The sequence below is a fragment of the Spea bombifrons genome, chromosome 3 (assembly GCF_027358695.1).
Source record: "Spea bombifrons isolate aSpeBom1 chromosome 3, aSpeBom1.2.pri, whole genome shotgun sequence".
In the NCBI taxonomy this organism is placed as follows: Eukaryota; Metazoa; Chordata; class Amphibia; order Anura; family Pelobatidae; genus Spea; species Spea bombifrons.
The window spans coordinates 15,680,924-15,695,647 of NC_071089.1; the positions used below are offsets into that span (position 1 = coordinate 15,680,924).

The following is a 14,724-nucleotide window of genomic DNA, read 5'->3' on the forward strand; positions in this document are numbered from 1 at the left end:
TTTGGGATCCACTGCCCATGCCCTATTTGGTACATCTTTGAGCCGGGCCATTTCAGTGTGCCCAACAAAACCATATATTTTTCAAAACTAGACACCACAGGGTATTTTAAATGCTGGTATTTTAACTCTTTGCATGCACACATTTTACCACCAGCATTTTTTCAAAGTTTGCAGTAATATTTTTGTGTGTGTATTTTTCCCACACACACCTACTTTATGTATGAATTTACAGCTCCTGGTATATGCCGCTGTCACACGACACCCCATAATGTGTTCAGCAACATCTCCTGAGTGCAGTGATACCCCACATGCATGGGTGTGTCATTTTTTGGGGGAACTAAAAGGCCACATTTGGTACGTGTGCATTTTTCTAATTGGAAATTAGATGTGTGGCCATCCTTCCCCCCGTGTTAATTGGGACGTTGTTGAACCTGGCCCATTCAATTTACCCCATCAAATCATACATTTTTTAAAAGTAGACACCCCACGGGCATTTAATATGCCAGTATTTTAACTCTTTCCATGCGAGAATTGTTTTAAGCTAATATGCTAATTTTAGGACTTGCTCACAAAAATATATTTTTTATATATATTTTTTTTTTATTATTATTATTTTTTTTTAAAAAAAATTTTAACATTTTTTTTCAACTTGGAGGTTCCCCTGATAGTGACATCAGTGGGAAATGATTTTTACATTTTACTGTTTTTTTACAATTTTTTTCTAATTATTATAAATTTTATTTTATTTTTTAATTTATTTTTACTAATCACACTGTGATTAGAAAGCTGGGCTCCATTGACTTGCATGGTGAATGCAGTACCTGTATTCAACCTGCAAGTGGAGCCAAAGTTCTCTAGATGGTCTAGACCATCTAGCGAACTTTTAAAATTTGTGGTTCCTGTTACAGGACGGCGGCCATCTTCCTTGATGGCGAAGATTGCCGGCAGCTGCGGCTGTGACCGCTCTCCGGAGCGGTCACAGCCCATCAAAAGGTTAGTGTTTGGTGTCGCTGGATGCCTCCTGATCGAGGCATTCCAGCGACACCATGTAAGTTTAGGAGGCGATCGTCGATCGCCTCCTAAACGCTTTTAAAACGGGCGTCCGCCGCCATACAAAGTATGGCGGATGTTGACGCCCCGTGGAGGGGCCAGAGATGGCCCCTTCGTGCCGATCGCGGCGTTGCTGAATGCCTCGAGGTCGAGGCATTCAGCAACGCTTTTTGGGTGCAGAAAGCGATAGCAGATCGCTTTCTGCACCCGTTTAAAGACGTGCCGGTCCTGGCACGTCAATTGTCGTAAAGCACATGCTTTTCCGTGCCGTGCCAGGACCGGCAATTGTCATTAAGGGGTTAAACCAGACCACAAAAGGTCTGCGCATTGTGCCTGTCATTTTACATGTAGCTTTGGGAGAAAGAAAGCCATAAACATTTTTCATCCATTTCATTACATAGAAAACAAATCACAGGCCCCGCATTGTACCGTCTCCTGGTGTTTTGTTCAGTCCACTTGGTTACCTCACAGCCATTTGGAATAGAAGAATGCGCAAGGCTGTTATTCTGTGCTTCAAACAACGTAAATGTCACTGCGGTTACACGGTGTCGGTAACGATGTAAGAGCGGATGAAACAAAGATATCATAATATAAGATCTAAGTTGACAGGGATTCCAGATTTACTGGACTCCACACTAGGTGGATACATTAATCTGCTAAGAGGACCGATTACCCATAAACACTCAAACCATTGCATGGGGCACTACAATAGATGTTTCAACTGATTTTTTTCAGCATTCCAAGGAATCGCATGATGAAAAGCCATTTTGCGGCAATGCTGGTCACAGTCATGCCATTTAATTCTCTGCATATAATCACAGTGACTGCCAGTGTATGCAGCGATTCAGTGAAGCCGTGCGCTGGAGAAGGGGGTTCTCCATAATCTCCTGACCCCAGTCACGCGACTCATCTCGCAAACAAGGCTCTGACAGCAGCTAAGCTTATAACGTCAACTTAATTGGAACGGAGACGGTAATGTAAAGAGTAACGTAGCCATCATCTGCTTAGAAGGCTTTTATAAGACAGTACATTTCACATACTTCAGTTTACCTTGTTAACCTCTGATATATAGCTGCTACCCAAAAGATAATTTTACTATTAAGGAGTGTAATTGAAATTTTGTACTTCGCCAAATTAAAATATTGTAAAAAAATAAATAATATATATATATATATATATATATATATATATATATATATACTATATTATATTATATTATATATGTTACACATACATATATACACACACACCTTGTGACTGTGTTACGTTACTCTTGTATTATGTACAACGGCATTGTAAAATCTTACATTAGGTGTATAGATAAAACCTAATTTCTATTAGGCAATAGAAGAAACAACAACTAAAAATACCACAAAACAAATGCAAGGTATTGCTTTACTATGGAGGAAAACAAGATAAAAATAACCCTTTGGGAGCTTGGAACATTGTGGAACGCACCCCTTCCATGGGTAAGGGTTAAACGAGCTGATCCTAGAAACAGTTTTAACAAAGCTCAAAAGATCTGTACCTGCTGGTAAATCCTGCGGTGCAGTTCAAGGGAGGTTAAATGGTACTGATCATTAGCCAGGAAAATTTCAGGCAAATGTCATTGTTTTGGGTCCTAGGTATCTCAGTCCTTCACACTAGTCACAGACGGCTATGATTGTCACAGCCCATTGTTACACAGAAAATTAAAGTGCCTCTCTGGCACATAGCCGGATAAAATAGGGCAAATCCATCTAGAAGTCAATAGGCAGCCCAGCAGTAAAGCATAGCCCTCAGCAATTTTGCATTTAATAGTAACCTACTTATGGCAAGATACATCAATTACAAATGAGACGAAACAGGCAAAAATATTCAGCATGGAAGAGAACATTCATTTAAAAATGCTAAAAAAAATAAATAAAAAAAAAAGGAAAAATGGTTACTGAAATACTAAACACTGCTATTACATACTTAAACCCGGGACCCCTTGTGGATGGGGATAATGTACATTTAGCAGACTATTGACCAACATCCCCCAAATAGAAATTTGATAACTTAATAGCTTCAACTTTGAGCCTAAACAGAATGGAAGCCAGTTGTGTCTTATTCCTTGCCATCTGTCTAGGGATTATACTTCACTAGGAGAGGATCTCAGGGCCACACTAACCCAATGTGTTTTTTTTGGTTGCCACAATGACAATGGTTTTGACACATTATACGGAGTAATATAATAATAATAATAATAAAAAAAAGGTGTTATTTGGTACGGAACTACAAAAATGTGTTTCCAATTGCTATAACTTCAAGCAAACATTTATCTTCTAACAAAGTTCCCGAAATGTAAAAAAAAGAAAAATATACATAAAAAAAAAATAAAGAAAAAACTCAAACCACCAGATGTGAGATGAAATCCTGGCAAACCCTAAACTACAGATTTGTGGCAGGAAACCAGTCATTACTCAGCTAAATTTCCAAAACAATACTCCAAAACAATGTAGTTTATGAAAATGATCTGGGGTTTATTCACTTAAGGAGGGGGAGGAAGTATATAAGTGCCATTATGAAACAGTGGCGTAACACTAAGTCCTAGGGCCCCCCTGCCAGGCGTGTCGAGGTGCCCTCCCCGTGTATAAATCCCAGGCAGGATACAAAAGGACTGTATCATGAAACATGTTCTTGAATGTGTACTTATATTATGGAACAAATATACACAAAAACTTTGAGCCAGTGGTATGATAACTCCTTGTGTATTGCACAGAACCGTTATACTAAGAAGCCTTTGGGGTCCTTGAGGGAACCTCTGCTGCAGGAAGACCTTGGATGACCCTGTATAATGCATAGAAAGAACACCCCAAATCAGTGGGATTTCTTTAGTCTTACTGAATGAACTTCACATCACACAGGTGAAAGGTGCCAAGTACAGCCGTTCATAACGCACAATGGAGAGCTGAAACTACAATTTGCCTAAAAACGATCCTGCCAAGTTCAACTTTAGTGAGAAGCATCTTTGATTTCTTGGTTTTAAACATTTTTCAGGCACCTCATCGGATTCTCTGAAGACCATCCCAAGTCAATCGCTGTCAACATCCCCGTATGCTTCACTTAGCATTAAAGCACAGATTGTAATGGCAAATAGAATTGAAAAATCGGCTATACATGTACCCAGATGGTAAAGGCCGTTTGTAAATAATTAAACCTAATGTATTTAAAAATTGGGATATTTTGAAAAGGTGCGCCCTTATAGTGTATTTCATATGAGTGAATTATTTCCATATTTAAGCAGCATTCGTTAATTTTTTTTTTTTTTTACCTAGGATTTCTACTAACTCAAAATTCATTTTTGGCATCCGGCTTTTCTTGCTAACGAAGGAGAGAACCTGTAATGCCGCCATCTGTCAGACCCTTCGAACGTATACATTTTTCTGCGTAAAATGCCGGCGCTATGTAAATAAAAATAAAATGAAGCTTTTTGCTATTTAGTACAGTTATGGATAAAGTGTAGAAGTAAAAAAAAAAAAAACTTGCTCCCTATGATCTGATTTTTCAGGACTTTGTTGTAATGTAATTGATGCCTATGTCAGCACAATGTACGAATCAATAGCTCCATCTCAGCACCGAGTCTCAATTACCTTTTCATCTGATTAAAATACGAGCGCGGAAATTCTCAGCAACAACAACAGTCTTCATTACTTTCCCCAGAAACAGCTGTCTGTCTTAGAGAACCCAATCTGAATACACATTTACTATTGTTTATGCAAATATCGGCCACACTTTCCTCATGAAATTATGCCACTTGTCTGCTGAAAGTATTAATAACGTGTGCTTTTGAGCGTGTTAAATAATCCATGACAACTGGATTCTAAGCGGATTCAAATGTATTATTTGTCCACCTCTAACTAAATCCGAACAGCCTCCGTTTTGCATTTAATTACTGCGTGCCAAATGTTTCAAGCAGCGGAATTAAAAATAAGGCAAAAGATGGAGAAAAAAAAAAAATCTGCATCTGTTTCTCTACTTTAGAAATGTGAAACGTAATGGAAAAAAATAGACAATTCTTTATTGTATTTATTACATCACCAATATGCTGACAATAGTTTTAAAGCAGATTCCAGGTCACAGTCCACTAAACATGTCTGGGCTCTTGTGGATTTCCACCACAGAAGCTCATAATGTACAAAAAAAAAAAAAAAAAAAAAAAAAAAAGGCTCTAGAGGTTATCAACGGGAATCTATCAGCAAAAATAAAGCTGTCGTTAAGACTTCTTAGCCTCTATTCATTAACATGTCACATGGCAGCTTCCAAGACATCTGCAATCAAACCACTTCCTGCTTCTCTTGTGAAATGACGTATCCCGGCATGCAACCGACTTCCTTTTTCCTGCTCGCCCGTTTTATAACGGAGTGCAGAAGACAGGATGCAGGAGCAGGTTCTCCAGTGGTTGGGAGTAGAACACTAGTCCTAGACGTCCATCTGATTTATCATTTAAACCTATTTTTTTAATGTAAGTTTGCGAGGAAATGTTACCAGCCAACCTGGTGGAAAGCGATCCCATTTAAAGCAATGGAAAACCCAAATATGTATGCTTAGGATAGGCTCGTTACAAGAGCACCCATGTGTGCCCATTACTGAGCTGCAGGAGTGATCACCAAATCCATGTCCTGCAAAGCTAAGGCCTCGAGGCCTAAAAAGTATTCTAATGAACCACTCTATGAATTTGGATGGTGAAACAAAACACAAATAAAAAAGACACATTGGTTCCAGATAGGACATAAAAAAAATAAGATTTCCCCATACAAACAGCTAGAACTTTCCTACAAATAATTCTTTAATCACGTTAAAACCGCGTCTCAATCTTTTAATGTTAGGAACACTTAATTTTCATTTATTAACACAAAGCTTGGCACTCATAAGCTACTACCATAGACACTGACACAGTATGCTTCAACTTGTGCGGACGCATTTATCTTTATCATCATCGACAATTTCATGTGGATTCTTTATAAAACGATACTAGCGAGAACAAGTGAGACAGCAAAATGGGAAGACGTTCCATCAGGCAACCGAGCAGAATTGATTTTTTATGAATAATTCAATCTATAAAGGAAGCGCACAAATACCAAGACACTGCATTAGCACAGCTGGTCCGGGCTTTATAATAGTTTTATCCGGATGCAAGGCCATATATTTAATATACAGATGATTTTACACATCTTTGCGGGCTGGGAGATAATTATATTTTTCTTCTGTCTGGCACCGACTGTTTACCATCCTCAAACAACCCCCATTTACGTCCTTGATAATTACACATCGCCTTGGCAACTAGACATCTCAAGGTTATCCCATGGGGACAAGTGTTCACACCTAGACCAAGAAAGCTGGATAGAGAAACCACCAGACATATCATAGAATCTATGGTCACGTGACAATTTATCCATGAAATAAGTGCAAAATAATCAGTGAGTAGTAATAGATATAATGCATTTAATTACAAAACACATACGTTATATTATATTATATATATATATTATACACACACATACAAATAATATAAATTAAAATGTATAAGGGTTCTGAACCAAAAAGACACACACACACACACACACACAACAAAAGAGGCACATATTCTGCTGAATAAAGACATTTCTTCCTAATTCTGTTGCTGCCATACTGATATGTTTTGCCTCTGTACAGGATTTCTTAATCACATGAGCCAACAGACTTGGTTTCAAGCTAATCTTGATGATCCGTTAATGTTCGCAAAGATAAACTGATTAAATGATCTTTATACTCTTATTTACAAATGAAGCTCTGTCTCTTCAGTAACGAATACAAATTCATCCCCTGATACACATTATTACACAGTAGCCTTTTTGGAAAAAGAACTAGGGTTGCTTACAGAATAGAGAAGGCTATGAGTTGGCAAGTCTGGCAAAAAGCCATAAAATGCGACATCAGAGACCATCCAGTAGAACTTGCTCCACTCGCCCCAAATATCCCCGCATTCTGTATGTAGAGGTATGTTTACAGGATCCTTAATTGCGATAGAGCCATTCACCTTAAGGGGAAATACCAGAAATTGTTGGCATTGCTCAAAGGTCAGACAGATTCCGTCGGAAGGATATGCCACAATCCCGTTGACCATTACTTACAAGAAGCTACCTATCATTAGTAACACAGGACTAATAAATAACCATAATTGCACCTTGTAGTGATAACAGAGAAAAAAAAAAAAGCCACATTAGCTTCGTGACCTCAGAGGACCCTTTCTTTAAAAGGCGATTCCATCTCAGACGATCTCTGCTTGCATGAAAATGGCAAAATTATATTTAGTGTTGGAAATCTACTTTTATCAAACAGCAAAACGAGAGGGGACTGTGTGATCACAGCTCCATACAAAGCCAAACCGCCAAGACAGACCTATTAGAAACGCTGTCCTGAATCGCACCTGGCACTGAGCCCGCATTCGCAACACAGCACAAGATTTTGTCAAAGAAACACTATATGAATACGTACATCAGAAGAAGTAACAATATATGAACACTATATTATATATATATATATATATATATATATTATATATATATATATATATATATATATATATATATATATATATATATATATATATATATATATATATATATGAGCCCTAAATAACTGGAAGGTTCATGAGTTGGAAGGTATAAAATGTTGACTTTCGAGTTTGGTCAGGTAAGTAATAGCTGCTGATTGCCACCACGGAACAGTAATAAAAAGTTCCTAAAAACCATAGTAGCCAATTAGCAAGATCGTTCCTTTGGTTGCTTTTCACACTTTGCACCAGAGTCACATTTCCTATATAACCCCCAAGAGTCTGAAGGCCAATAACCCATTGACCATCTCATCTCCCGTAAAGCCTGCATCCACAATCCCATAGGCTGACTAATCAAAAGCCTCGCAGACCATTCACAGGAAAGAGTTAAATATATACACACACCGAATAATAAACATTCTGATACAGCTTTCAGAATGATGGTAAATTCACCGCTGAGCTTGCGATTTTCTGAAGGCTCGATTGATTACTCACTCAGCCACAGATGATACCTGGAAACGCGGACGCTTTTAAGTATTATGAATCCCCACTATGCTAATAGCCTGCAGTTTAAGTTGTGATAAGGCGTCTAAAGATTTCCGACGTAAACATGATACACAGAATAAAGACACCGTATATAGTATCAAGGGGAAAGGGGCAGTAAGATCCTGGATCATTCTTGCTCATCACAAAGCATTAGAACCCCCATGTTCCAAAGTTTTTGCAGTATAATTTGAGACATCATTAAAGGGGCAGCACACATCTGAACAGTCCGACAATGAATCCCGAGCGCATGTGTGTGCTATACACACACACACTAATATATATATATATGTATATATATATATATATATATATATATATATTCCTAATTCTGAAAACAAAGGGAGGTTAAAATGTTCGCAACCAAGGGAAGAGGGAGATATGAAAGATGCTGAAATTGCACAGACATCAAACATACTTGAATATTGAACATTAAACTGGCACCGTGTACAGGCGTGGAAGTTATAAACGTATGGGATAAGTGGAAAAGGAGAACCCAGCCTTGCACACTACATTACTGTGTTCTGAACAGTTGGGATACTATTTATGTTCGATAATGTATAGTGTATATTGAATGTGGACTCTATGATGTGTGTGTGTGTGTGTGTGTGGGGGGGTGTTTAGGAGTCAATGAACTCTATTTAAGCCATGTTTGCTGGAGAAGCAATTACACTGCATGAGGACAGTCACTAAACTCACTACAGGGGCCTTAGAGGGCCGACACATTAATTTTAGTTTATATCCAGCTGGTGACTTCACAATTAACACAGAAACATAGCATTAGACAGCAGATTAGAACCATGTGGCCCATCTAGACTGTCCATTTTTCCTGTTGTAGAGACTCCCATTTAAATTCCCTTACAGTTTTAACCTCTACCACTTCTGATGAGAGGCTGTTCTGTTTATCTACCACCCTCTTGGTAAAATAAAACACAAGTTTTAAAAAAAGTTCAATGGGAGGAAAGAGTAGAGAAAAGACACTAGAAATGTATAGATTTCCTTTGAAATGTAAGACAATCTTTCCTTTTTAAGACGTATCAAGCTTGGCGTGTGATTCGTATAGTGATAATATTTACTAAAAGGAGCGTTCTGCATCCAGCACACTGGCGTATTGTGTAAGACCCACAAACACACATTCACAGCACTGGGCTTCTCCTTTGCAATGGAAGCCGGCACACTAAAGCACAGCATTGTTCCCTCTAAAAAGCGTTATGGATGTAAGAATTTAACATTTAAAAAATTAAAACATATTCAACTTTAAAGCACTAGTAAACGTCGCTATACACAATGGATCATCAATGGATGTAAAACATGCTGCGCCCGTAGGCTAATCCACGCAGGCCTTTTGGCTGTTGGCGCATGAGGTTGGCCATGCGCAGATTATGGCAAAGAGTGCAGTTCCTTGCGCTAGGAATCAGCAAACAAACCCTTTTTTGCTAACCAGCAAGGACTATTGTTTTATATAGCGGAATCATATTCCGTAGGGCACGTTGTCTTTTGGTCCCATTAGGGTGGACTGACACCCATGGGCGTTTTACTAGGAAGAGCAACTCCACCGCCTGGTACCCTGATGATTCACGAGCAACCGGGATTCAAGGGTGCCTGGGGCTAAACCGGGCCCTGAACAACCCAAGAGCATCTGATTTCACGATACGTGAGAATTAAGCATGCATGAGGCAATGTTTTACACGTTAGAGACTTATTCATAGGAAAGCCTTGGGCATTAATCAGTAATAGGTAATGAAGGAGTTGAAACATTCCACCTTCCCAAGTACATTACGAAGCTGTAAGTTTCCTCAAAGCGGCCCTTAATACCAAAGTGAAATTAAGAATTTTTAGCGTACTGAAATTCACTCTTTAGTGAATAAATCTCACATGAAAAACATATTTTTATATATACACACAGGATTATATATATATGTATTATATACACACACACACACACACATGCATGCATGGGTATAAGCAGAACGTACCTGAACCCAGCAGGCACCCGCAATGTCAGCATCAAATAGGAATTGGCTTAGATACCCCCACCCCCCCATCTCAGTAAAACAGCTCTAAGCCCCACGTTCCAGATTTCACTGAAACACACAACATGCATCCTAGAAAATAATCCCCCCTAAAGTTGTAACGCTACCACATGAGAACCTGCCTTTCGTTGTATACTCATTCAGATTTGCTCGAGGCTCTCCAATTCCTCTTTGTTGGTGTAAATTTTAGGCTAAAACCATTTTCACTACCTGGATGTTTACATTATTCCTCATCTTAGGTGGAAGCTAAATGGTGAGATGGAGGAAGAAGGTGACAGAAATGTCTGAAATCAGCTGTGTTTGGGCAAAACACTTCCAATATTGAAACATAACAGGGATGATCTACTAAATGGGAGATCCGGCAGAAGTTTGCTGGAGAGCCGCAAATTAAACTCTCAAATACCTATTTCTAGCGCTAGTTAGTTGGGACGAAGGTACAAGCATCAATGGGGGGGGGGGCGGCAAAAGTTTTAAACAGAGAACTGGGGGGGTTAAACTGTAAAAACGTATTGTTCCGAGTGGCATGCAATGACTGGGGGTTACACTGCTCCACTTTTTAATAATTTACAGGCCCTTAAGCACTAAAAGTCTTTATAGAGTTCTGATAGAATTGGGCGGTCTGATACTTCTAGAGGCCGAGGTGGAGATTTGGCAGCCCGAGATGCTGTATATTGTAAAAGATGTCATATAAGGACTTGGTAAGTAAAACTCAACTTATTTGGGTTCTGTAATATACGCCGACAATAAGCAGAACTCTTACAGAGACCAGAAAGCTGTCAACATATCTCACTTTCTGAGCTATTAGACACCGAGACACACGTTTACACCTAAAAAAGGTGAAACGATAGAAAACATTGCAAACATCTCTACATAAGTAATGCAGTAACAATGTGCCTCTCACACCAGAATCTCAGTGTTATGTTATAGGGAAACTGAGTTTTATACTGATGTGCCATTTACAGTAATCACAGACAGCTCATTCTTAAAGATTTCCATTAATTAGTTAACAGGCCTTTATTTCATTTTGTGATGAAATAGTAATACATACACACACAATATATATACATATATACACACACACACACACACACACACACACACACACACAATCAACCGACTTTCGGCAATGAAGAGGTTAAGGAGTGTACGAACAAGCCATGCATGGTCATCGAGAATTTCACTTCCTCCTTTCATTGTGTCTATTTCCAGTTACAAAAAAAGCAAAAAATATACAAAAAAAACCAAACAAGGAAATCTCCATGTAGAGTTCTGCTTTCCCCTGCAAAGCTTTCTCCAATGTCACATTTATCTTTCTTCACAAATAAATCTGTTGAGTTGATGCATTATCCATTTTTGTATTTTCTCCTCCCTTCCCTTATGGCCCTGAAAGGGTTCATGCAATAAAATGATTTGTGTTAATCCCATTTCCTCTTCCAGTACCATGGGGTGTAAAAAAATGCATTCCGCTAGCGTTTCTAACCTTTCTGGCACTGAATAGGTTACAACACAGCTAACACCAGACTTCCCTTTGAATTCCTAAGGCAGCATTGGTCATGCGGAATCCAGCCCATGTGCTTCCATTGCACTACCCTAATAAAAAAGGATTCAAATGTATTTTATATGACTTGATATTATAAAGACTAGTGGTCAGTTCGAGAGATCAAATAGCCACTTCATATTTATCAGTTCCATTTAGCCTAGCCTCAGGCACATCAATGGTTAAATCTGCAACTGCTAGGCCTATGGTTCACTAGGCCTATGGTTCAGTTAAAGAAATTTAATGCTTTTGCTTACTAACCCTTTGAGACTGTGTTAACCCTCTCTTATCTGTATACATTACAGCAATATATATATGTATATATACACACACGCTCTATTGTTTCTATTGCAAAAACAACAAGACAAAGTATCAAGAAAGAAAGAAAGAAAGAAAGGAAGGACACATACACACACGAAAAATGGGAGTGTCATTCAGGCGGTATCTATCAGACGCATTATATTTTACTATTACTATTTATTAGGTATATATATTATAAGTATATAAGCAGCACAAAGAATATCATTAGGTCGGTATACAACAGAGGAAGTCCAGAGCCTCCCATTATGGTTTTATTGTGACATCAACAGCATGGAGTTAGAAGTTCCTTATCTTTCACTGCACATGGTCTGATTTCTGAGTTTGATTGGGACTGGCTTTGCTTTTTTTGTTTCTGAAAATAACGGAAACTCCTATATCATTTGAGATAGAGGAGATTGAAACTAGAATACAAATGTGATACACAACCATTTACCAAGATCTCAAATGAGACCTTGGGTTTCTTAACAAGACGGGTTGATGTCAATTCAGGAAAAAAAAAATCCCATGGCAGATGGATTGATCAATCTGGTGAGATATACTTGCACTGCTGTAACATGCCTACAGATGTATTGACTTGTGTTCCCTGCTAGATCCATGTCACCTGAACATTATGGGTCAACCATTCAATGGACAATTGTCAAAGACTTGTGTAGATGGTTAATTGAAGCCACACACTGCAAGATTCGCTGGAAGTATTACCAAGAATGTGATGTGGAAAAAGACAATTGCCATGCACCCTAGAAACCCTGCTGTCAACAGAAGGAAGGCCTGAGTGATAAAATGGTAATATTGGTCTAGATTGGTGTTAAGATGCTGCATAACCACCTGAGAATACTGCTGATTATCAGCATTCGTGTTCTACCATCCTTGACAGCACACCTTCCCAGAAGAATCTGCAATGATTGGGATCATCCAGCGTGACATCCCAGTGCTTTAATTAATATGGAGGTAGGACTATGGACCTGCTTTGGTGTGAAGGTACAACTTCTAATCAAAAAAGATGAAGTCCATCCAACACATAAACTTCAGTAGTTAGACTACACATAACACAAAAAAAGGTTTTTGGTTTTTCACTTACATCTGAAACATGACCTCATTGAGGAACACACCATCCACTAAAGCCACATACTCGTCTAGCAGGGTGCCATTCCCTCTGACCAAGGCTCCAAAAGTCTTGATCTGGAGAAAGATACAATGTTAATGTAGAAGACACAGCACATCATATCATATACTGGGCATGATATAAAACAAATCCAGGGATACTTACCCAGATCACCAAGGGGCTAGACATGAAATTTTCCAATAGGGGGGCAAATATCTCCTTCTCCATTTTCCAAAAGAGCCAATCCTTTCCCTTGACTTTAATGGCAAGAAGCCCAAACCGTTAGAATTCCTATTCGAATTGAGGAGTCCAATATCCGGATCGTTGCAATGCCATTTGAAGCAATCAAATGAGATTTTTCTTTTCCTTCTTCTCCAATCCCCAAATTGGAAGCACTTGTGCTAGATTTCAGGGTTCTAAGGTAAGAACTCCTTTAATAAATAAGATACATTGTGGTGATAGACGCCCTGGATCCCCTCCCTCCTGTCTCTGCAGAGGTGCTGCTGCTGGACTAGGGTCTGCATGCAGCACAAGGAGGAGGCATCATCTACACGAAAGGGGGAGGATTTGAAGAAATAGAGGGAGTGGAGGAAAGATGAAGGAAAAAAAAAGACTCCTTCAGCAGCTCATGAAAGGAAAAAGCAGGGAACAATTCCAAGCAAGCGCAGCAAAGCCCATCCACTAACTGAATGACTGCATTCAAGCCAGAGCCCCTCCTATTACCCACTGTAACTGTGTCATCAGCCCTGACACTGGAGTGACCAGAGAAGGTCCATGTGTGGCCAGCATTAGGTGAAATGCAGCCCTTTGCACAATCGACCAGGACTTAGACAAAGGAAATAGCATTTTATGGTCTTCATGTATCTTATTTCAGAAGCTGCATCCCTCTACACCCCTCCCTTTTTCCTGTTGGGGCTGAGCATTTTCTTAAATGCTGCTCTCTACCAGGATCATGTTCACAAGGTTTATTCCCATCAACGATCAGACACATTGTAGCTACTACACCTAAATAAATCCCCTGGTTAACCTCCTTTGTGTAGTATGGCTACTAAATGGTTAAATGATTTTAAGATGAGATGATCAAGTCTACAAAACACCCTCTTCCTCCATTAGTGTGTTCATAGAAATTGTATTTCCTATATAGACATATTGTAGATTCATTTCCACTAGACTGCCCCCCCTCTCATAGGACCATGTGTAAAACAGGGAGGGGGGGAAAGGGGATGATGATGCATGTTGAGCTCAGGCTACAGTATTAGCCAATGTAGCTTTGAGCAGGAAAGGGTTGCCATACACCCCTCCCCCCAAACATGATCGACCTCAGCCAACTGGGGCAGGGAAATATATTAACCCATTAGGCATGAACAGGCTGAATCCAATTATTAAGCCCTACCTTTCCGTTATTATTTAATAGGATAGCGACTGCTTTTTAAGAAAATCTCTTATTTCAGAATATTCCGTACGCTAAAAATGAACACATCAAAATATTAAAACATTTCCATTTGTTACATTTTTTCTGGGGAAAAATAGTTTCCTGAGGGCCAGAGGCAGACCAGACATTCTGGGTATCCATGCCTAAAAG

The 14,724-nt window shown here is 39.1% G+C and overlaps 1 protein-coding gene across 6 annotated transcripts in view; it reads right to left on the reverse strand.

Moving 5' to 3' along the window:
* Positions 1–13,964, reverse strand: part of CCDC88A (coiled-coil domain containing 88A) — a 75,258-nt gene extending 61,294 nt beyond the window's left edge. For 4 of the 6 annotated variants that reach the window (XM_053458580.1, XM_053458582.1, XM_053458581.1 and 1 more), the window contains exons 1-2: positions 13,308–13,962; positions 13,119–13,219 (exon numbers count right to left, since the gene is read on the reverse strand). In XM_053458580.1, the coding sequence (XP_053314555.1) occupies positions 13,119–13,219; positions 13,308–13,370 (164 nt within the window). In that variant the 5' untranslated portion in view covers positions 13,371–13,962. Of the gene's footprint in view, positions 1–13,118; positions 13,220–13,307 lie in introns of all 6 variants that reach the window. The other 2 variants (XM_053458583.1, XM_053458579.1) reach the window with 2 other exon arrangements.
* Between the last annotated feature and the right edge of the window lie 760 nt (positions 13,965–14,724).